At 40.9% G+C, this 21962-nt stretch overlaps 1 protein-coding gene across 2 annotated transcripts in view; it reads left to right on the forward strand.

Annotated features, from left to right (window-relative positions):
* Nucleotides 1–21962, forward strand: part of Aida (axin interactor, dorsalization associated) — a 35658-nt gene that overhangs the window by 4444 nt on the left and 9252 nt on the right. The window contains exons 2-6 of one of the 2 annotated variants that reach the window (XM_004867417.3): nucleotides 4104–4173; nucleotides 12788–12841; nucleotides 13211–13265; nucleotides 19472–19535; nucleotides 19805–19911. In XM_004867417.3, the coding sequence (XP_004867474.1) occupies nucleotides 4104–4173; nucleotides 12788–12841; nucleotides 13211–13265; nucleotides 19472–19535; nucleotides 19805–19911 (350 nt within the window). Of the gene's footprint in view, nucleotides 1–4103; nucleotides 4174–12769; nucleotides 12842–13210; nucleotides 13266–19471; nucleotides 19536–19804; nucleotides 19912–21962 lie in introns of both variants that reach the window. The other variant, XM_021246425.2, reaches the window with a different exon arrangement.

A 21962-nucleotide genomic window follows, 5' to 3' on the forward strand; every position in this document is an offset into this window, starting at 1 on the left:
CTCCCCATCCCCATGCTAGCCCCGGAGAGCCCCCGATCTCCATGCTTTCTCTGTAATGTTGACTTCTGGACATTTTGTGTAATTTGAATCACCCATATGTGATCTTTTCCATTTGGCTTTTTCCAGTTAGCATAGTGTTTTTAAGTTCCATCCACGTTATAGCATGCATAAGTACTTTTTCCCTTTTTCTTTTCTTTTTTTCCTTGGTACTGGGGATCGAACTCAGGACCTTGCACTTGTGAGGCTGGCGCAGACTTTTTCCCTCCTCGTTGGTGAATACTGTTACTCTGTATGGCTGCAGCACGTTTGACTTGTTCATTCATTAGTGCTGGACATCTGGAGTTCTGATTATTATCAGTAACACTGCCCTGAGCATTCACATACAACTCTTTATATGGACAGTTTCATTTCCCTTGGTAGATATCTAAGTGGAATCGCTGGGTCATATGTTAAATTCTTTAAAAAAACTGTCCAGTTGTCCAAATTGAGTATGCTGTTCTATGTTTCTGCAGCAGTGTGAGGGTCCCTGTCTCTCCATGTGGCCGACATATGTTAGTGTCTTTTTGATCATGGGCATTCCAAGTAAGTTTATAGTGTGCCTCACTGCAGCTTTAATTTACATTTCTCTCATGACTGATGATGCTGAGTATTTTCATATGCAGAGGGAACTCTGTAAATCTTATTTGTGAAGTGTCTTTTCAGATCTTTTGCCTATGTTTAATTGAATTATCTCTCACCTATTTTTTTTTTTTGGTACCGGGGATCGAACTCGGGTCCTTGTGCTTGCGCAGCAGGCGGCGAAACTGCTGAGCTAAATCTCTGGCCTATCTCTCACCTATTGAGTTGTAAGGGTACTTTATATATTCTGGAGAGAGATCCTTTATTTTGCAACCTTCCAATCTATTGCCTAAATTTTGAAAACAGGATTCTGTTCAAATTTAGCATGCTTTCTACTGATGAGCATTTGGGCAGGAGTTTAGAGCTATACTTTTTCTTCTGACATTAACCCTGCTTACGTTGATAACCACTGTTAACGAATTATGTGTAGAAGCTGTCACACTACAAATTCCCTTGAGTTCATGGGTATAAGGTAGACATTGCTAAGGACATAGGTTAATGAGTCCCAACAAAGCACCCCATATAGGTGGAGCTCAGCAAGAGTTACAAAAGAAAATCCAGAGCAAGGACAATGGCCATATTTGTTTCTTGTACAGAATTTACAAAAAGTGAATCTATGAAATTTTAGGGGAAAATATTACGAGGTTTTCAGCTTTGGGAGAAAAGATATTAATGGATAGAAGCGATTTGATATGTAACATGATGACACTATCCTAGCAAATGATTTTTTGTTGAAATTTCTTGCTTTATGATAAGGGATGCAGACATTTCATGAATTGGGTAGAAGTGATCAAGAATAATGCCTGATCCTTAAAGATATGACAGAATATAACTCCTTTGGTACTCATGTTTGGAAACATGAAGAACTAACCTCTTAAAGTGTCCTGGTAGAAAAGGTGGCGCTTACACTTGCTTCCTTTTGTATTTCTGTCCTCATTGCCTACCCAGGATAGCGTAATATGCTTGGGAGTTTTATTTATCTATCTATCTATCTATCTATCTATCTATCTATTTATTTATTTATTTATGGTACCGAAGATTGAACTCGGGTCCTTGCACTTGTGCAGCAGGCGGCAAAACCACTGAGCTAAATCCCCGGCCCTTGGGAGTTTTATTTTCAAATTCTTTTGCCAGTTTTTCCCCCTGCAGTTTTTTTTTTTTTTTTTTTTTTTTTTGGTACTGGGGATCAAACTCGGGACCTTGGGCTTGCGAGGCAGAAGGCAGAACCACTGAGCTAAATCCCTGGCTCATCCCCCCTGCAGTTTTTTATTGAGATAAATATCATATAACATAAAACTCAGTTTTGAATAGGTAACTCAGTTTATTTTAGTGTATTCACAATGTGTGCAACCATCCTCGATTTTAATTCCCAAACATTGCATCATCCCCAAAGGAAACCCCATACCTAGTATCAGCCACTCCATATTCCTCCATCTCCAGGCAACCATTAATGCACTTTCTATCTCTGGATTTACTTATTCTGGACACTTCATGTAAATGGAGTCATACATAATCTATTGCATCTGGCTTCTTTTACTTGGCATAATGTTTTTGAAGTTCATATTATAGCATGTTGTCTGAATTTTATTCACTTTATGACTATATAATATTCCATTGGATGGATATATCACATTTTGTTTATCTATTCATCAGTTGGAAGATATTTTAATTGCTTCCTCTTTCAGGCTGTTATGAATAATGCTTCTGTAAGCATTTGTGTACAGATATTTTGTATGAATTTGTATTTTCAGTTCTCTGAGTTATATTCTCTGAGTTTGATTCCATAGTAGGTTGCACCATTTTGCATTCCCATCAGCAATGTATGAGGGTTCCAACTCTTGTCATTCTCACCAACACTCCTTATTTTCTCCCTGTTTTAGTTTTAAAATTATTTCCATCATGTGGATGTGAAGTGGTATCTAACAGTTTTGACACACATTTCCAAAATGACTAAGGATGTTGAGCATCTTCTCATGTGCTTATTGGACATTTTCATACATATTTGGAGAAATGTTTATTCAAATTTTGCCAAAATTGGCTTTTTATTGATTATCTGTAAGAGTCTTTATTGATTGTTTGTAAGAGGCCTTTGGTTTTTGTTGCCTTAGAAATAGCTTTGGACCCTCACTGTTGACCTTGGATTAATAACATAGATCCATGCTTTAAAACTCACCCAAAGCTTACCTGCTATTTTTAAGCATGATGATTGTCAGGTAAAAGACCGAAAAACAAGACCAGACCAGGCCACAACAAACCTTTATTAGGGGAACAGATCTGCCAGGTTGTCTCTGAACAAAGGAGAGACAAAAGCAATATGGCCAGGACAGCAAGTGCCTTTTATATAGGGGCTTCCAGGAGCTGAGGTACTTGAGTGAGGTAGTGGCTAGGGAGTGGAGGAGCCTGTGACGTCACTAGTTGCCAGGAGGAGAGCAAGCGTCAGGTTACTCTTGGTGGGAGTAGGATTGTGTTGGAAAGAAGGTAGCTATTATATACAGCAGCCACCCTAAATTGGAGGGAAATCTATCAATGGTAATTGGGCAAGTCCTGCTTTCTACTTCTAATTAGTGGAGAACTTTTTAATTTTCAAAAAAACGTTTTCAAACTAAAAGTGTAAATAAGGATCAAAATGTGTAATTGATATTGTGAAATAGGAAGAAAAGGTCTAAAGGAGTAGGGGAAGTGGGAGGGGTAGGGGAAAGGAAAGAAGGTAAAGGAAAAACTATGAGAAAAGGAAAAAAATGGAAACAAAGTCTTTGTAAATAGGGAAGGGTGGAGGGGGTGAAGGAAGGGGAGGGGAATGGGGAAAAAATAAGAACCAAGATAAGATACATCATGTAAAGTTACAAGATCCCAGTGATGAATGTAACTATTGTATACGTAAAATGTACCAATAAACTTAATGAAATAAAAGTTTTCAGAAGTGTATTTTGATAAGAGTATCATTACTTTGTCATGTCTGTAATTTGGGTTTGCACCAATCTTACCAGAAAATTGATGATAAATGGATAAAATTCTTCTAGTTGTTACTATTATTGGTACTCACTGGCAGTCTTTAAACAGAATCTGGACAAGTACTTATTGGCTAATTATGGAAGAAATTTGTGCATGCTAGAGCAAGTTGGATTAGATCCCCTTTGAGTTCCTTCCAGCTCTAAGATTCTGTTTTTACTACCTAGAGCTGAAATCTGTCCCACTGAAATGGGATGAAAAGTATTATATCTTATTTTCATCATGGTTGCATAAAGAATTTGATTCTAACGGTAATGTAGATTTCTACTTTGAAAACAGAACAAAATATTGCTGTACTCTTTTTTTCTTTGGTACCAGGGATGGAACTCAAGCCCTTGAGGCAGGCTGTGGAACCACTGAGTTAAATCCTTGCCCCCGTACTTTACTGTCTTTAAAAAGATTTAAATTTTTTTTACATTGTTGCAGTTGAGATAGTTTGCTTTCTTTCAATTCTAAAGAATGTTTTTTTCTTACAGATTAGCAAGACATCTACAAAAAGAGGCCCAAGCTCAACACAATAATTCTGAATTCACAGAAGAACAAAAGGTACCATAAAGTAATCTCTAGATACAGCCAATTCCAAATGAAAAGGGTCCGTCTGTTATGCAAAAAATAAACCAAAACAACCTGTTACGAATAAGTCAAAACAGAACAAACAAAAATGAACCATGTTGATTATGCTTAGTCTGACGTTAAGTTTTCATTGGAGATACTGTATAATTTACTACTTAATGAATTTCTTTCCTCAGCCTTTGAGGCTTTGCTTAACTCTAGTGGAGACCATCCACTTGGCTGGAGGAGGGAACCTGCAGTGTGAGCTCCCTTAGGAAAACAGAAGGACTGTGAATAATTGCATCCCACCTCAACACTTACTTACTCTGAACTTTCTAAACTCTTTATCTACTTCCTCTCAAAACTAACCAACAACCCCACACCAGCCAAACCTAACAAACCAATAAAATCACTGAAAAAAGTTAGTTAAGAATTTGGCATACAGGGGCCGGGGATTTAGCTCAGTGGTTCTGCCACCTGCCTTGCAAGCGGTAGGATCCAAGTTCGATCCCCCGGTACCAAAAAAAAAAGAATTTGGCATACAAATCCATCAGCAAAATAAATGTACAAGGTTGCAAAATATTTCAGTGGTGTTTTCTCCTTGAATTAAAACTTTTGTGTGTTGGGTTAATTCCTTGAACTGTTAGAGATTATGAAAAATGGGCTATTTTAAAGAAACTATTCAAAAAGAGTGAGAGGAAATGAGAGGAAACAATTCCCATTTTATCCTGGCTCCAACCAGCTCATGTTAAGTCAGCTTTCATCTAGTAGATAGTGAAAAAAATGTCTTAACCTTTCCCACATCTCAAGCCTAAAAAATAATTGTTTAGCTCATAGGCTTTTTTTTTTGAGGGGGGTACCGGGGATAGAGCTCAGGACCTTGCGAGGCAGGTGCAGTGACACTGAGCCAAATCCCCGGCCCTGCTTATAGACTCTCGTTCACTGACTCATAGTAGCCTACGGCCATACCACTCTGAATGTGCCCGATCTCATCTCATTGACTCATGGTTAACAGGAGTTTGGGAAGAAAAAGCCCCCAAAGATCAGAATTAGCCATATTTCTTGCTCAAATTAGTATATTTGCATTTTTAAAAATATTTAGGCTCTTACTTCAAGTTGCACACTTTGTTTTGTATTTCTTAAAAAGTCATGTTGCTACAATTTAAAAGGCTATTTTTCTTTTTCCCTTAATAATTGCTAATGTCCACATAGCTAAATCTAATTGCAATTTTAGCCCTGGAAAATAATTAGCATAGAGAAAGCAACTGACTTACTTAAGGAAGGAAACAGGCTATATATATAGACCAGTGATGGCGAAACTTTTAGAGCCCAAGTGCCCAAACTACAACCCCAAACCCACTTATTTATTGCAAGTGCTAACATTGCAGTTAAACCTTAATACTGAGGTTTTGTTTAGAAAAACAACTGTTATCCGAGCTTGGCTGCTGGGGGGACACTTGGCTCACATGCTAACAGAGAGGGCTGTGGCTGCCTGCTGCGGCATGCATGCCGTGAGTTCGCCACCGCTGGATTGTACACTCAGTCACCTCTGTAAGGTTTGTGTGTGAATTGATTAGGAAGTGATCAGCTGGCATCACAGATTTGGGACTTAAAATACCTAAATTTTGATAAACAGAATCTCAGAAATCCTCAGATACAGATTAATAGTTTATAGAGTGTGTTATGAATATGGAAACAGCGAAAACTTAAGAAATTTTTAAAAAATTTTAATGACTCCATATTGTTTTTAAAGAAAGAGAGGTTTATTTATTTATTTTATTAAGTTTATTGGTACATTTTAGGTATACAATATAGTTACGTTTGTCATTGGGATCTTGTACCTGTACATGATGCATCTTAGTTCTTATTTTTTCCCCGTTCCCTGTGCACCCTTCACCCCCTCCACCCCTCCCTATTTACAAAGACTTTGTTTCCATTTTTTCCCTTTTCTCATATTTTTTCCTTTCCTTTCTTTACTTTCTCCTACCCCTCCCACTTCCCTTTCCCCTTTAGACCTTTTCTTCCTATTTCACATTATCACTTATACATTGTAATCCTTATTTACACTTTCAGTTTCTCACACTAGAGAAACTATTCAGTATTTATACATGTGTGTCCTATTAATTTCACTTAAGAGTATTGCCTCAGTGTGCATCCATTTAGCTATAAATGTCTCTAGTTTCTCATTCTTTTTGGCTGAGTAGTGTGCTCCATTTTATTTTTAAAAATCACATCTTCTTTATCCAGTCTCCAATTGATGGGCACTTGGGCTGTTTCCAAGCTTTAGCTATTACAAACTGTGCCGCTATAAACATGGGTGCACATATATCGCTGTGGTATGATTCTTTTAATTCTTTGGGGAAGATCCCCAGCAGTGGAATAGCTGGGTCAAATGGGACCTCCAGCCCTAGTTCTTTGAGGTATCTCCATACTGATTTCCACAGTGGTTGCACCAGTCTGCACTCCCACCAGCAGTGGAGCAGGGTTCCTTTCTCCCCACAGCCCCACCAGCATTTGTTATTGGTTGATTTCTTGATAGCAGCCACTCTTTCTGGGGTGAGGTGGAATCTCAGTGTAGATGTCTTTTGCTTCCTTTGTTAGATTGATTCCTAGACACTTCTTTTTTTTTGGATGCTATTGTGAAAGGAATTGTTTCCCTAATTTGTCTCTCAGTAGTGAGTCTGTTGTTTGTCTACAAGAAGCTCCTGATTTTTGAATGACTCCATGTTTTATTCACCTGTTTGCCTTGAGTTACTTCTGTGCTTTATCTGCAATATCTGTTGCTTAGGAACAAGACTTGTGAGCTGTAAGACCTCAAGTGGAAAGTGATTTGACCTCCTAAAACATAACAATAAAATTATACATACACACACAAATAAGTGAGCCTTGCATTATGATTAGAGTAAAGAGAAAAAAGTTAACCTTTTTCTTAATTTTCTTGAAAATGTTTGATAGTGCTGCTTGTTCTTTATAAATCTACTGCTGTCCCACAGCTTCTCAGTGCTAAAAGGACCCCTAGCAGGGCCTGGTGGCACATACCTGTTATTCCAGTACTTGGTACTCTGAGGCAGGCAGGTGGCCAAGAGTTTGAGGCCAGCCTGCACCACGTGGACCTTGGCTCAACTGACAGAAACAAACAAAAAGCCGAGAGTTTGCACTCCCAGAGAGCCTGGAAGCATCATGACCCAGCGGAGCGAGTGGGAGCTGGAGTCAGCAGAGTCTGCCTCCTGCCTCTGGCCTAGGCCTGTTTCTTTATGTGTGAAACCAGGGGGCAGAGAACCACAAGGGGCCTCAAAAGGAGCTCTCCCCAAACAGACCTCTCCTGCCTTCTGCCTTCAGTGTGGTCCACACCTTCTGGTCACCCTCCATGGTGTGCATGATGCCCGCCGGCTACCTGGCTGACTTGAGAGACAGGGCCAGGCCAGTTTGTTCCTCGGTCTTGGGGGAGTACTTGGGCTGTTCTGTACTGTATGATGGGCAGAAGGCAAGTTGGGTGCATTTAAAAGTTGTGTTTTCTTTAAAACTACAAATGGGACATCCACAACCGACCGAAACCGCCACACAGGCTCACAGGCCTCTCACAGGGAAAAAGTGTTCAGGGGCCCCAAGTTAGTGATAATCAGGAAATAAAGATCTTCAGACGCACTCTGGGGAGTAGTGGTTCTGAAAATGATCAGCTGTCAGTTCAGGAGTTTGTGACCTCTCCCTGCTTTCCCCATGCTAGTGTGTGTGTTGAATATTCTGAAACATTTGGGTGTGCAGCAGTTTGGGGGTTGCTTTTGGACATCCCGCCCCCTTCCTCCCTTTGCATAACGTCTCATCGAGTCCAGAGTCGCTTGGACATAATTCGGGAGATTTGTGCACACTGCTGGATCTGCAGAATTGAAAATGCTGAATGCTACGCCTGGTACATTAGCTGGGGAAAAAGTCAATCGTATTTTCTTCAGCAAAACTGTTTATGTTTTCTATTTTAAATTATGTATGCTATACTTTCACTGTTTTCAGTGTTTTGGTAGCAATGACAGGATTTAGAATTATGCCAACCATTTAATAATTTGTGGGACTTTGATAGATTTTTCTTCTAAAAAAAACCAATCATATTTCTAAAGTGCTTTTTTAATGCAGCTTTTTACTGTCTACCTTACATAGAGGTCTCAGAATATTTGATGAATAAATGGATTGTTGGATCTTAGGTTATTGATATTTATTAGTGATTATTTTAAGATAAAGTCCTAATTTACATAGGAATAACATTTATTTTAAATCTAAAGAACTCTATAACAGAACTACTCTTCTCTCTAAGCCAAATGAGTTGGTATTGGACAGTGTAAAAACTTCACATGTATTTTTATTCTTACTATTTCAAAAAATTTCTGGTTTAAAATAATACCAGATTCTTATTTCATCCTCCTCATGATTAGTTCACTTAGCTCTAGTCTCAGTTCTCAGTAGTTCTGTCATTATAAAAACTCAGTTCAGTAGCAGCAAAAAGCTGCCAGAAGCTTCCATTCCACTGAGTTCCCTGCCTCGTGGTAGTAGATTTTCTCCTGTAAATTTCTGGACAGAAAAGAACTTCCTGTCTCATGACGCTTAGACAGTTTTCCGTTTTGAGTCAGATGTGATAGTAGTGAGAATCTTGGCACTAGGTGCTTGTGCTGTGTTTTATGGGGTCCTCAGTCTCCCCTCCTTTCCCCCAGGTAGGCAAGAGAACTGGCTGTTTACCTATGAAAAATTAAGCCCAGATTAAGTGAAACTGTGGTTCTTTTTATATATTTTTACATTGATTTTTCCTTATATAAATTTGGTACATTTCAGCAAAATTAAATTAGCCTTTTTATTGTCCATTTTTATTCCATCTTTTCCTTGAACTTTCTTGAAGTCTTCCTAAAATTAAACATCCTTTACCTTCAGTGCTTAGTGTTAAGGCCTGTTAGTTGGCAGTACTTACACTCTAGCACATGCGACTGTTCCTCAATCATTTTCTGAACCATACTACAAAAGGTGAAACTATTTCAGTGGCAGGCATTTGATTTTGACATCAATAGATTCTACATGTATTAAAAGTCACTGCCACAGCTGACGTGATAGTGTTTCACTCTTTTAATACTGAGCTTGGGTGTGGTCCCTTAAAATAGTTATGAATAATGCCTCTTGGTATTTTGCCATAGTTTAGTACGTTGCTGTCAAAAAGCTGTTGCTTCTGCTTAGCTTGAATATCAGTGGCCTCATAGTTACTAATCTGCAACACTCTTATCTTAAATGTTAAAAGAATGAAATCAAATGGACTCTGTAATAAAGAAGGAAGAGAAGTGTACTGTTTTTAAAGGCTAATCATTCATGTATCTCGGAGCAGGCACAGTTCTGATGAGGAGAACATAGCAGTTACAGCTCAGGGGCCTTACTCTTAGTGTGCATGTGGAGCTATGTTGTGTGGAAGGCCTGATGCCCGGGTGTGTGACGTGACTTCTCCGTGCTTCGGTTTTGCACACGTGTAAGTGGTGGTGGTTGACAGGGCTGTAGGGAGGACTACTGAAAGAATGTTTATAAATCACTGAGGAGGGCTGTCACTTTGTAAGTACTCCATGGTCACTCATTGCTGTTATTATTTATGCTTACAACTCTTTACTAGCTTGGTCAGAGCTGAGTGGTATTCCTAAGCAACAGTGATTTGGGGATATTCCATAGTGTCTAGCAAAGGCTATTGCTGCTCTCTACACAGTAGCTATGTAAGAGGGTGAATACATTTATGAGTTTCTTGAATCCTTTTGCAGTTAGTGTGTATAAATGCAATTTCCAAACATAAATTTCAGAATAAAACAAGATGTTTCTAAACTTTCTTTTTTTGGTACCGGGTATCAAACTCGGGTCCTTGCGCTTGTGCAGCAGGCAGCGAAACCACTGAGCCAAATCCCTGGCCCGAGAGAGCACTTATTGTTACTTTTTTTTTTTGGTACCAGGGATCAAACTCAGATCCTTGCGCTTGCGCAGCAGGCAGCGAAGCCACTGAGCTAAATCCCCAGCCCTCTAAACTTTCATGTTAGGACCGAGGAGGATGTCTAAGGATTGTGGAGATGGTGAAGCCTGTGTCTGGTTCCTTGGCGGGACAGGGTGGATCTAAGTCAGCAGTAGGCTCTTTGGGATTGCCATCCTGCTGCTGGTTGTGCAGCGCTTGCTTGCCTGAGTCCTCAGGAGGGTAATCCTTGCCGTTCCTCTTTGCTCTCCACTCACTTTCCAAAGAAAATCAGCCAGAGAAACCACCTAATCCAGCCTACTGAACGTTTGTAGGTCATGTGTACATTTCGAAAAACATCCCAGAATATTGCATCACACAGGCGTTCCAAACAGTGCACACACACACACACACCTCATTCCTGTAGGAACTTCAGAAATGCTTTTTCTGGGACAGATGTAAGTCTTGATGGATATAATTCAGCTGTCCTTGAGAATTTCTTTTATGAATCTCCTTTTCATTTCCCCCAGTCATGTGAACACTTGAAATAACCTGATTTTGCCCTTTGTTTGTTTTCCCCTTTTTTCTGTTGCAACCTGTGAATGCTTTTTGGGGAGAGGAGGGCCATACTAGGGATTGAACCCAGGGTCTTTGCACTGAGCTACATCTTTAGCACTTTTTTATTTTTATTTTGAGACAGGGTCCTGCTGAGTTACGATGGCTGGGCTTGAACTTGGAATCCTGCTTCAACCTCCCAGTTTGCTGGGATTGCAGGTGTGGGCCAGCAGGCACAGCACAGCAGTCTTCCTGAAGGGCAGACCTGAGCGAGTCCTGAACAGAAACCTTCATTGTAACTTGTCGGGGCACAGTAACCCCAGATTCCTCAGCTAGGCGCTGAGGATCCATTTCAGGGTGAGACCCTAGCCCCTCTTCTCAACTCCTTTCCCTCTGCTTCCCGTTGGGACTTTAGACAGCTGAGGCATGACAATTTGCAAAATTCTTTCATTCTAGAACAACCCCTCTACCACCACATACACACGCCATCTTTAAGGTTTCCTAATACAGCTCTTATTCTGTTTCTTTACTGAACCTTGGGTTTACTTCGCTGAACCTTACAGAATTGAGTATCTTTCTTTGCTGTTGAATTTTAGTGATTCTTTCTGTATGTTGCCTCACGTGATAGAACACAAAGTCATAAAGGCAGTGACTATGTCCTGTCATTTATAGTCACTTTATAACTCACTAAACAGATCTGACTGTAAACTTTGCCATGTGCTTCATCATAAATACTTAGTATTGGGCCTGGGATTTAGCTCAGTGGTTCCATTGCCTGCCTCAAAAATGAAAGGTCCCGAGTTCGATCCCCAGTACCCAAAAAATAAATAAATAAATACTTAGTATTATTACTTCGGTATTTAAACAAGTCAGGGTCGATCTTAAGTCAAAATTAAATTATACCATGATGCTGACCTTCAGATATTTTAAGTCTTCTAGTGCGTTTCAGGCTTTACAGAAGAGAGAAGATGAAGCTGGGTGGGAAATGTTATTAAGAAACCCTTTCCATGTCCTCTCTTAATTTTCTCTGTTTTTAAACTAGGTTTTAACTGAAACATAAAAATTGTACTTATTAATGGGATGGTGTGATGTTTGGGTAATGCATACGTTGTGTAATGTTTAAGTCAAGTTGAACATACCTACTCAAACATTTACCATTTCTTTATGGTAAAACCTTTAAAATCCTTTCTTGTAGATTTTCAAACTGTGTAGCACATTACTGTTGTCCATAGTTAGCCACCTGTGCCTCTTTCCTGCCTCAGGTGGCCGATATTCTGCTCTGTTTTTATGAGTTCAACTTTTTTTGTGTTCTGCACGAGTGAGGTCAGGCAATGTTTTCTACATTTGGTGTATTTCACTTGGCATAATCTGCTCCAGTTCTGTCCCAGCGGTGGCGAATGACGGGCTTGCTTTGTACGGCTGAGTAATACTCTGCTGTGATTTCTTTTTCCATTCATCTGTTGCTGGGGGGCCGAAGCTGATTAAGCTGTCCATAGGCAGAGTCCCTGGAACACGCTGGCTGTATTGCCCGAAGCTCTGGATTAAGCAGGATGGAATCAGGATCCTATGGGAAGTTCTGTTTTTAGTTTTCTGAAGAACCTCCATACCATTTTTCATAATGGCTATATTTGGTGCCCTTTAAATCACAGCCAAAGCTCTCAGAAAGCAGACTTGATTCAGAATTAGTTGTGGGATGTTACGTTAGGAGAGAATACATACTCACTTTCCTGCATCTCTGTCCTTTGCCTCCTCTTTTTTTAAAGTCTGCAAGATGCTAAAAAGAAATATAATTTAACTTATTTAGGACAGTTATGGATCTCTTTCTTTTCTTTTCTTTTCTTTTCTTTTGGTGCTAGAGATTGAACCCAGGGGCTCACACTTGTTAGGCAAGTGCTCTGAATCTGGGCTATTCTCCTCAACCCTTATTTATTTATTTACTTTTTGAAATAGGATCTTGCTGTTTTCCAGTTTCCGGCGTGGCCTCAAACAGCTGGGACTAAGGCACATGCTACACTGTGCCTGGCTAGGTCTCCTCAGTGAGACATTACCTTGATTTTAACAACTGACAATTATAATAATTTATAGCATTTTTTTTCCCAACAGAAAACCATAGGCAAAATTGCAGCATGCTTAGAATTGAGAAGTGCAGCTTTACAGGTAAGTAGTTTTTCCTTTCTTTCTACTACAAGACAAAATAAATTATTCTAAAAAGACATTAGGTATTTGTGCTGAAAGCAGTGTTGTCTCAGAAATGTTTTATAACAACAGAAATTTATCAGTTGAGAGTCAAATTATGTAGTTCATATTTTGTGAACTGTAGAAATAAAAGATATGACTTTAAATTTCTCTATTACTTTTAGCCTGAATGTTCTAAGAATGTAAAAGCAAACAAAAACCAGTTTGGGACTTTTTATTTTGCTATTTGAAAACAAAAAATAGATTTCATTTTGAATATTTGGTTCTTGCTATTTAAAACATATTGAAATCTTTGTAATCAAAGATGTAATATACATATTTTTAATTTAGTCTACACAGTCCCAAGAAGAATTTAAACTGGAGGACCTGAAGAAGCTAGAGCCAAGTAAGTTTTCTTATATCTTTCAGCGATATTCCTTTATAAAAAGTACTTTATCTGTTACAGACATTAACATTACTTAGCACACGTGCAAATCGGATTTATCCCCTTAATATTTAGTCCTGTGTGATCTTTTCCACCCTTTAAAAAATTCCTGCAGTGTTTAGTTTGGATTGCACCTTCACTGTCAAAAGTCCAGGGTTGTACTTCATCTAGATGTCTTTAAGCCTTGCTTTGTCCTGATAGCTTCCATAGGCCCTTGGTGGAGTCCAGAGGGGACGCGCAGTGCCTTCGTGTCATTGACCGCTGCAGTGCGGCTGTTGGGCTGCACTGTAAAACATTTCCTTGCTACCTCCTTTTTCCTCATCTTTAAAACTTTTTGAAGTAAACAGTTCCTTTAAATATTTTGGTGCTTAGGGTCCTGCCAAATAAAGTCTGTTTCCTGGTTCAGAGAAATGTCTGCAGTGTGGGCAGAGCTGAATAGAAGGCTCAGTGAATGGAAGCTGAAATACTCCCCTTGTGCTGAGACAAGATTAGCATCTTAGCTGTTTATGTAAATAGGGAGTAGGAGATTTTATTTATCCATTGTTAAGTCAGCTTTCTAAGTACAGAATCATAAAGTCTTGGCATTTATGGTCAGAAAGGAGCCTTAGGTGTGGGGTGTCACACTCTCACTGTGTAGCTGAAGATCCAGTTTCACTCTGGCCCTGAGAAGCTGGGCAGGCCTGTATCTCAGGACACTGGTCAGCCGAGCTCTGTCCACACTGCTGCAGTCCCTTTGATGTTTCCATGCCTGGATAGGAGGTAAAAGATAACATTTTAGGAGTTAAGGAGAGTGTTCATAAAAATTTCACAAACTGACAGTTTCTCATTCATTTGCAGCAAGTCTGATAAAGACATCCATTACTGAGGTAGCAGAAATGTAATTGTGACTGCAGGTCCAAGGCGAGAGGGGGCTCTGAGGCTGTACTGAAGGGATGGTCTGTTATTTGTGTTGGTAGACGGAAGGAACAAACAGAAACACATAGCAGATTTGTTGTGATTCCGGTGGCTTTTCCACAATTGTTAGGTGATCATGTTTCATCTCTTCAGAATGTTGTCCTCTTGAGTATGGCAAGAATTATGATGAACTATGTCATTTTAGTAGTTTTGGTTACTTTATGTTATGCAGATCATACTTTTTTGTGTGTGGTGCTGGTGATTATACCCATGGCCTCAAGCATGCTAGGCAAAATGCTCTACCACTGAACTACTTTGCCGGCCCTACATCATAAACTTTTTGTTACAAGAGACATAATTTTATATTGGGAAATGGCTCTCACCCGTGTCGAAAGTATATAGGGATGCCTATGAAATGATATAAAACTCACAAGTTTTTATTTTTAATGACCATATTTTCATCTTTTAAAAATCATTAACAGATACTTTGTGTAGGATTATTTTTATAACCACTTCATAGATATGTAACTTATCTACCATAAAATTCACCAATTTAAAGTGTACATTTCAGTGTTTCTTAGCACACTGACAGTTTTACCCTCCCCCATTATAGATTTGAGGACATTTTCATCACCTGAAAGGAACCCTGTGCTCATAGCAGTTGCTCTTTTCTCTCCACCCCACCCCTGCCATTCCTAGCCCTGGGCAAGCACTAACTTACTTTGCCTATTCTGGGCATCTCGTGTAAGTGGAACCATATAATATATCATCTTTGGTGACTGGCTATGTTAGAGATCATTTTGAGGAAAGAAAATATTGATGGCATTAAATAAAAGATTACAACTAATAGTTAGGGTGTCTGTTACATAGTGATTGTAAAGAAAGGGTATCCCATTCAGTTTTTAGTGATAAAATAATTACAGTGGGGGTTTTTTTTGTTTTTTTTTCTGTACAGGGATCAAACTTGGGACCTTGCGCTTGTGAGGCACATACGGCACCACTGAGCTAAATCCCCAGGCCAAGATTTTGGCTTCCTGATTTAATTGCTGTTTTTCATTAGCTTTTGTTATTTCCAAGTAATACTTAAGAGGGCCAGGGATGTAGCTTAGTGGTTCTACCACCTGCCTCACAAGTGCAAGGTCCCAAGTTCGATCCCTGGTACCAAAAAAAAGAATCTTAGAGCTGCACAGCCTGGCCCAAAGACTGTGAGCTGCTTACCCTTAGACTTCATGGTCTCCTCCCGGAAGCGAGCTTGGTGCTTCCTCCTGTCACACAAGGTCTTCTGCAGGATGTTCCTTGGAGCAGCAGCTCGTGCTGAGTACTCAGATGAGCAGAAGCCTCCCAGCTCCAGCTCACTGGCCACACGGCCTGCAACCACAACCCAGCACCCTGTGCACGCATGGGGCCACTGACACGAACTCCGAGCGTCACGGTTCTCCGCTCGAGCTCCAGAGAGATGATTGATCCATGTGTTAGTGGAGGATTGAAGTAAATCTGCGATGGTCTTATGTGTGTGTGCGTATAATTCTGAATTCACCAAATCTGAGCACTTGTTGAGATAATTATCAAGAATTAGACCTCTTCTAAAATTGATATCTCACTGTGTTTCAGATTAAGTGTGCTTCATATAGCTTGTCCTTGGTCAAGCCTCTCTTTTTTTTGAGACAGGATCTCACTGGGTAGTTCAGGCTGGCCTTGAACACACTGTGTAACCCAGGCTAGCCTTGAACTCCTGGTGATCCTCCTGCTTCAGCCTCCCGAGTGCTGGAATTATAGGTGTGCCCCACCACACTCGGCAGTCAAGCTTCTAAGGAAAATTAATGAATGTAACTTACAATATGTTGGACCTAGCTGGCTTACTTTGTAAATCTCTTGAAACTGCTGTCTGAAACTTATACTAAGACAATGACGGTGAAAGTACTCTTTTTTTTTTTGTACCGGGGATTGAACTCTGGACCTTGAGCTTGAGAGGCAGGGGGAGGAACCACTGAGCTAAATCCCTGGCCTCATCATTTTTTTTAATCCTTATGATATGCTGCTTCTGTCTCATGCTTCTCTTCCCACCTGAACCCTGTGAAATTCCCTTCTGTTAATTTATCTTTCAAGGCTCTACAGAAATCCCTCCTTCCCCTGAAAGCTGTCGCTGCTTTCTTCAGCCATAACTAAACTCTGCGTTCTCTGCTTATATCCAGAATTGGTCTTCCCTGTATCACTCTCACGTGTATTTGTTTCACCCCTCAAAGAGATCAGGAATAACCTTTGTCTATCCCTGTAGGCCCACTCAGTGCTTTGTGTTCAGTTGGAACCTGGCGAGTTTGTGTTGAGTTGAATAGGAGTGAGCGTCTTGAGGGAATCTTCTCCCAGTAGTGTGGAACACAGCCTCGGAGAATTGGGAGCAGCGGCCCTGCCTGCCTGCCCCTATGATGGAGCGTGGCAGCCACAAAAGCAGAGCACTTTTTGATGTCTGTGTGTGCGTCATTCTGAGAGTGTGAGCATCGGGGCAGAGCCAGTCCGCACTCTGAGCCTGCCAGGTGTCCCTGGCAGAAGGCCTCGTGGGCCACGCGATTGAGTGTGGCTGGCTGAGCCAGCAGGCACCAGCCCACAACGAAGCCTCTGTGAGGTCACACACAGTAGTCTCTTCTTTTCTCCACATCTTCCTTTAACACCCATACTGGAATTGGTGGAAGGAGACCTCTGGGAATGTAAGGCAGAGCCCTGTGTTAGAAGGACTTTAGAATCTGTTGTTCCGCAGCTGGTGGAAATGGAAGCCCCTCCTACCATTAGAGGTAGTAAGAAAGGTCCCTTCTTTCTCCCACAGCTATTCCTACAGAGTAAACATTGGATGCATCTAACTTGTAAAAATGACAAGAGGCTGCTATGCCAGAGAAACATTTCCTTTTCAAAGATTGATACCTAAGAAGAGAAAATACTGTTTAATTCTTTTATACTTACGCAAGATAACTGATACAGTTTCCAATTTTAAAGAATTGCTGTTATATTAGACATATTTTAAAGAGTGATTTTCCCATTTTATTATTATTAAAACACGATCATCTCTCTGTTTTGTGTCTGGTACGCATGACCCATGGTCTTTTTTGTTACTCCCCCTTGTTAGTGTCTTATCCAGTTCTGTGAAGTGATATTTACTGAGCTGAATTAACAGCTTATTAATAATGACATGCAACAAGTTTAGAAAAGATTCTTATGTTTTAAAAATAGTGCTTCTTAGGGCCAGGGATTTAGCTCAGTGGTTCCACTGCCTACCTTGCAAGTGCAAAGACCTGAGTTCAATCCCCGGTACCAAAAAAAAAACTTAAACAAAAACTAAGAGAGAAAAATAGTGCTTCTTAGTGAGATACGAAATACTAGGATTTGAAGCAGCTAGATAGGGAAAACCGTGGAGAGAATGAATTACTGTGTGCCAGTGTAGGCTTCCACTTACATGGTGTTTGAAATGAATTTTAGTTCTCTTAGCAGCCGATGAAAGCAGCAGTACTCCCATTTTAGGATTGGGGAACTGCGGTTCAGAATGGCTGTGCATGTCCAGGTCACGGGCACAATCAAAGGGCCAGGGTTTGACCTGCACTACTTCATCTACTTCCTCTTGTTCGTCAGACCTGAGCCCTTGAACTCACCCTGCTGTTTCCTTCTTAGGGCCTTTGCTGCTGTAGCTTGTTCTCCTTCACCCAGAGCTACTTGTGGATGATTTTTCTCATCTTCTTTTTTTTCTGTTTTTGGTTTTTTGAGACGGTCTCTCCATGTAGTCCAGACCAGCCTTGAATTCAGGATGTAGCCCAGGCTAGCCTGAAGTTTCCAGCAATCCTCCTGCCTCAGTCCCCTCCCGAGTGCTGGGACTACAGGGGTGTGCCACCATGCCTGGTCTTCTTCTCATCTTCTAACAGTTTAGTTTTGAAAGGATTATCCTGCCCAGCTTGGTGCTCTACTCGGGCCCCCACTGCTAAACTACGCCACATCCTGCTTGTGTCCTTCAGAACACTAACCCCAGCCTTACATTGTCTTATTTATTTGTTAGCATATTTATTGTCTGCTTTTCCTGCTTGTGGGGTAATATTCAGATATGAATTCTTGATCACTCTATTTGTTTTAGTACCTAAAACAATGTTTGGTACATTGTGGCACCCAGCATGCATTTGTTAAGAAAGGAAGTGTGACTGAAGGGAGAAAGAGAGGGTGTGAATGAATAAGAATCTACATACATGTATCCAACTTCCTTCTCACTGGATGATTTAGTAGACCACATAGAATAGAAGTCTGATAAAGCTGGGTGTGGTCATGCACACCTGTAATCTCTGCGTTCTGGGAGGCTGAGGCAGGAGGCTCACAAGTGTGAGCCTAGCCTGGGCAGCTTAGCAAGATCCTGTCTCAAAATAAAAAATAATAAGAAGAAAGGGCTGGAGATTAGCTCAGTGTGAAAGCCCTGGGTTTGTTCCCAGTACTGCTAGAAGGGGGGCGGGGGGGGGTCATTTTGATAAGCAACAGTGACTCCTATTGGAATAAATCATGTAATTGCAGCCTCCTGTGGGTGCCAGTGTGTTATACCTCTTGTAGCACTAACTGCAAGACTCCAGAATTAAAGGCTGAATAAGTTGAGTACAAGATCATGGCAGCCTTTTGGGTTGCCCAGTTCATGCTGTGAATTCACCTTGATGTAATTGTGGATAGTTACTTGGAGTCCTTAAGAAGTGCATTGCACACGTGTCGTGCTTGTCCAGATACAGGCAGGACTCCAGAATCTCTCTGAGCTGGCATGCCAGAATATGGTCATGGAGGTGTTAGTCAACCATAGCCAGGACACAGGAAGTGCTGCCATGTTGTCTGAAGGCCTCTCTTGAGGATAGATCCCACTTTGTGTATGTATACATGTGTGTGTCTACAACGTATTTAATTTGTATGATTATATGAGAATTAGAACCTTGCAGCTACAAACCTTACCAGCTTGATGGTGTTCAGAGGAAATTTACGACAGAGAGTAAAATGTGCTCATGTATCTCTCACAAATGGGTCATCTTTGCTGTCAGTCTTTTCATTAGAGTACTGAGGGAAAGAAGTACTCTCTCTCGGTTACCCCATTTTTGCTAAGACCTTCCATGGACAAGTCCACAGTGGCTGTGTAATGATAGGCTGGGGATTTAAAAGCATATTAATGTGCATAGTGAAGATAATTAAAGATTAGCCATTTAAGATCCACTTAAGATAAAATACTTAGTTTTTATTCATAGAAGAATTCACATCTTTTTATCTTTTTATTCTAGTCCTAAAGAATATTCTTACATATAATAAAGAATTCCCATTTGATGTTCAGCCTGTCCCATTAAGGTAAAATTTTTAAAAAGCATCCATATTTTACTTTTCACTTTCCTATTTTACACCTGTTTTTGGTTACTTATGTCTTTGTGTGTCAGTGCTGGTGTGATCAGTGTGATCGGTGTCATTGGGAGCAGTGATGTCATTGACATCAACATTGCTGCCAGTGTACAGCTTTTTGAAAACAATCAGCACTGTGCCTTGAGAAATGAGTATCTGCGAAGCTTCACTCGTGTATTACCTGTTGTGGCTCACTAATTTTCCTGTCCTTTTTCATGTAGGAGAATTTTAGCACCTGGTGAAGAAGAGCATTTGGAATTTGAAGATGATGAGGAAGAGGGTGGCGCTGGAGGAGGGTCTCCGGACTCCTTTCCTGCTAGAGTCCCGGGTGAGTACCTCAGGGAGACTGCTACCTACACCGCGGCTCGGGTACTGGGACAACTTTCGCTAGTAGGGAATGAAGCTCTCTGGAGCCTGTGCCAGTCTGAAGCAAGTGTCCGTGGCCTGCTGTGCAGCAGTGGAGTTAGTGTAGTGGGACAGCGTCTTCCTGTCTGTCAGGGCGCTAAAACCACTGCATATTCAGAGACGCCCTAGGAGGCATTGCAAGGTCCAGCGTATCGCTGCACTGGTGGTTATGAGTTGTCATAGCGCCAGTACGCAACAAGTCAGCAAAGGAGAGGAAATCTCCGGAGAGGGCAGTGCTGTCACCTAGGCAGCTTCTTGTGAGTGTGGGCCGAGGGAGCAGGAACTGAGCAGTTGTCCTCATCTTGTCTGAGAGAAGTAAGAAGCCTTTCTTTCTTACGGAGGGAGGATCTCCATGAGCATCTCCCTCCCTGTAACAACCCAGGCAGGCATTCTGGGTAGGTTTTTTTCTCTCTCCCACTTCTGGCTCTACTTTGTTCTGTTTCTATGCACTGTGCAGTGTTTATTGCTGGTAAACAAGTTCACTTTGGGAAGTACAGCAGGATGCTGTAAAATTGTAATGCATTTGGACTAGACGGTACACTGTGTGGCTCAGTGCAATGTGTGTGTCATGTGTCATGCATCTATTACTATTTCATAATAGTCCAGCACTTCTAATACTCCTTGGGGAGGAGGCACTTGGAATGGAAGCAGCGTAGGTGTGGACAGACAGGCAACTGGGCTCTTGCATCTGACCTCTGGGCTCAGAGCGACTCGCTCATGGGATCACTGAAAACGTGTTGGGCCCTGTCGATGGCAGGTGCTCCTGTCCATAATGTCTCCTTGGTACAAGCCATTATTTCCACTCTGCTTTGGTTTATGAAGAGAAAGCTGTATTTTTCTTAGATTTGTCATTATTGTGGGAAATTTCAAGATTGCTGTGATGGTGAAATAAATAACTGTGATGCTTTCCTGACTCAGTGATCTTTACTCCCTTTTCAAACCATGTACTGCAGACAATGCAGTTGCAGCTGTGTAAATTTCTGTCTGCTTGCTTGTTTGCGCCCTTGCTGTATCTCTGTAGTAGACAAGGCCTTTGAAGCAGCTGAGGTGAGTCATGAGATGCAGAGGGAAGGTCTTTACTGGCTCAGGTTGCTGAGTTGAAGAGAAACTTCCGCTGTGAATTAAGTCCACAAGCTATGCACCTTTAAATGCAAGCTGAATTTAGATGTTTGTGTTCTGGTACAATAGTTTGATATCTCATTTTAGAAATACAAGAAGCTCACTGACCCTTTCTAGACCCTGAATTTTTTTCCCCCCTCAGAGTAAGAAAGAGTGTGTGTAGTTTATTTGGCTGTACTTGGTTTGGAACTATGCTATCCAGGGCTGTAAGTGTCACTGAAAAAAAAATTTATAAAATTATACTCATTGACAGTGACATCTGGAAGAGAGGGCAGGGGGAAGTGAAAAGGATTCAGGTGTGTTGCGTACATATGCCAGCTCCCCACAGTGAGTGTAACATGTACAGCACTGATGTATAGTAAACATGGAAAAAAAGAGCAAAAATGACATCAAAATAGCAAGAAGACATTTAACCTTTAACTCAATCATATAGTAAGAAAAAGTTGCTTTGTTACCCTGAGGGAATCCAAGGTTTCAGTGATGACTAAGCTATGGCTACGTTATTGTGTAGTGTGGTTCTAAGATTATGACTTTTTATTACCAGTATTTTTGTGTAATTTATTAATTGTAAGTTTTATAAACTTTTTTGAAAAGGCAGGTTGGTATAACCAGGCATGGTGGTGCACACCTGTAATGCCAGCATTCTGAGAGGCTGAGGCAGGAGATCATCACAAGTTTGAGGCCAGCTAGGACTACATAGTGAGTTCAGAGCCAGCTGTAGGACCCTGTTTCATGATTCTTATTTTTTCCCCATTCCCTGCACTCCCTTCACCCCTCCTCCCGTCCCTATTTACAAAGACTTTGTTTCCATTTTTCCATTTCTCATAACTTTTCCTTTCCATGGACCCTGTTTCA

This window comes from Heterocephalus glaber, unplaced genomic scaffold (genome assembly GCF_053883595.1).
Source record: "Heterocephalus glaber isolate CG9 unplaced genomic scaffold, H.glaber_assembly_v1.0 deba00001067, whole genome shotgun sequence".
Lineage (NCBI taxonomy): Eukaryota > Metazoa > Chordata > Mammalia > Rodentia > Bathyergidae > Heterocephalus > Heterocephalus glaber.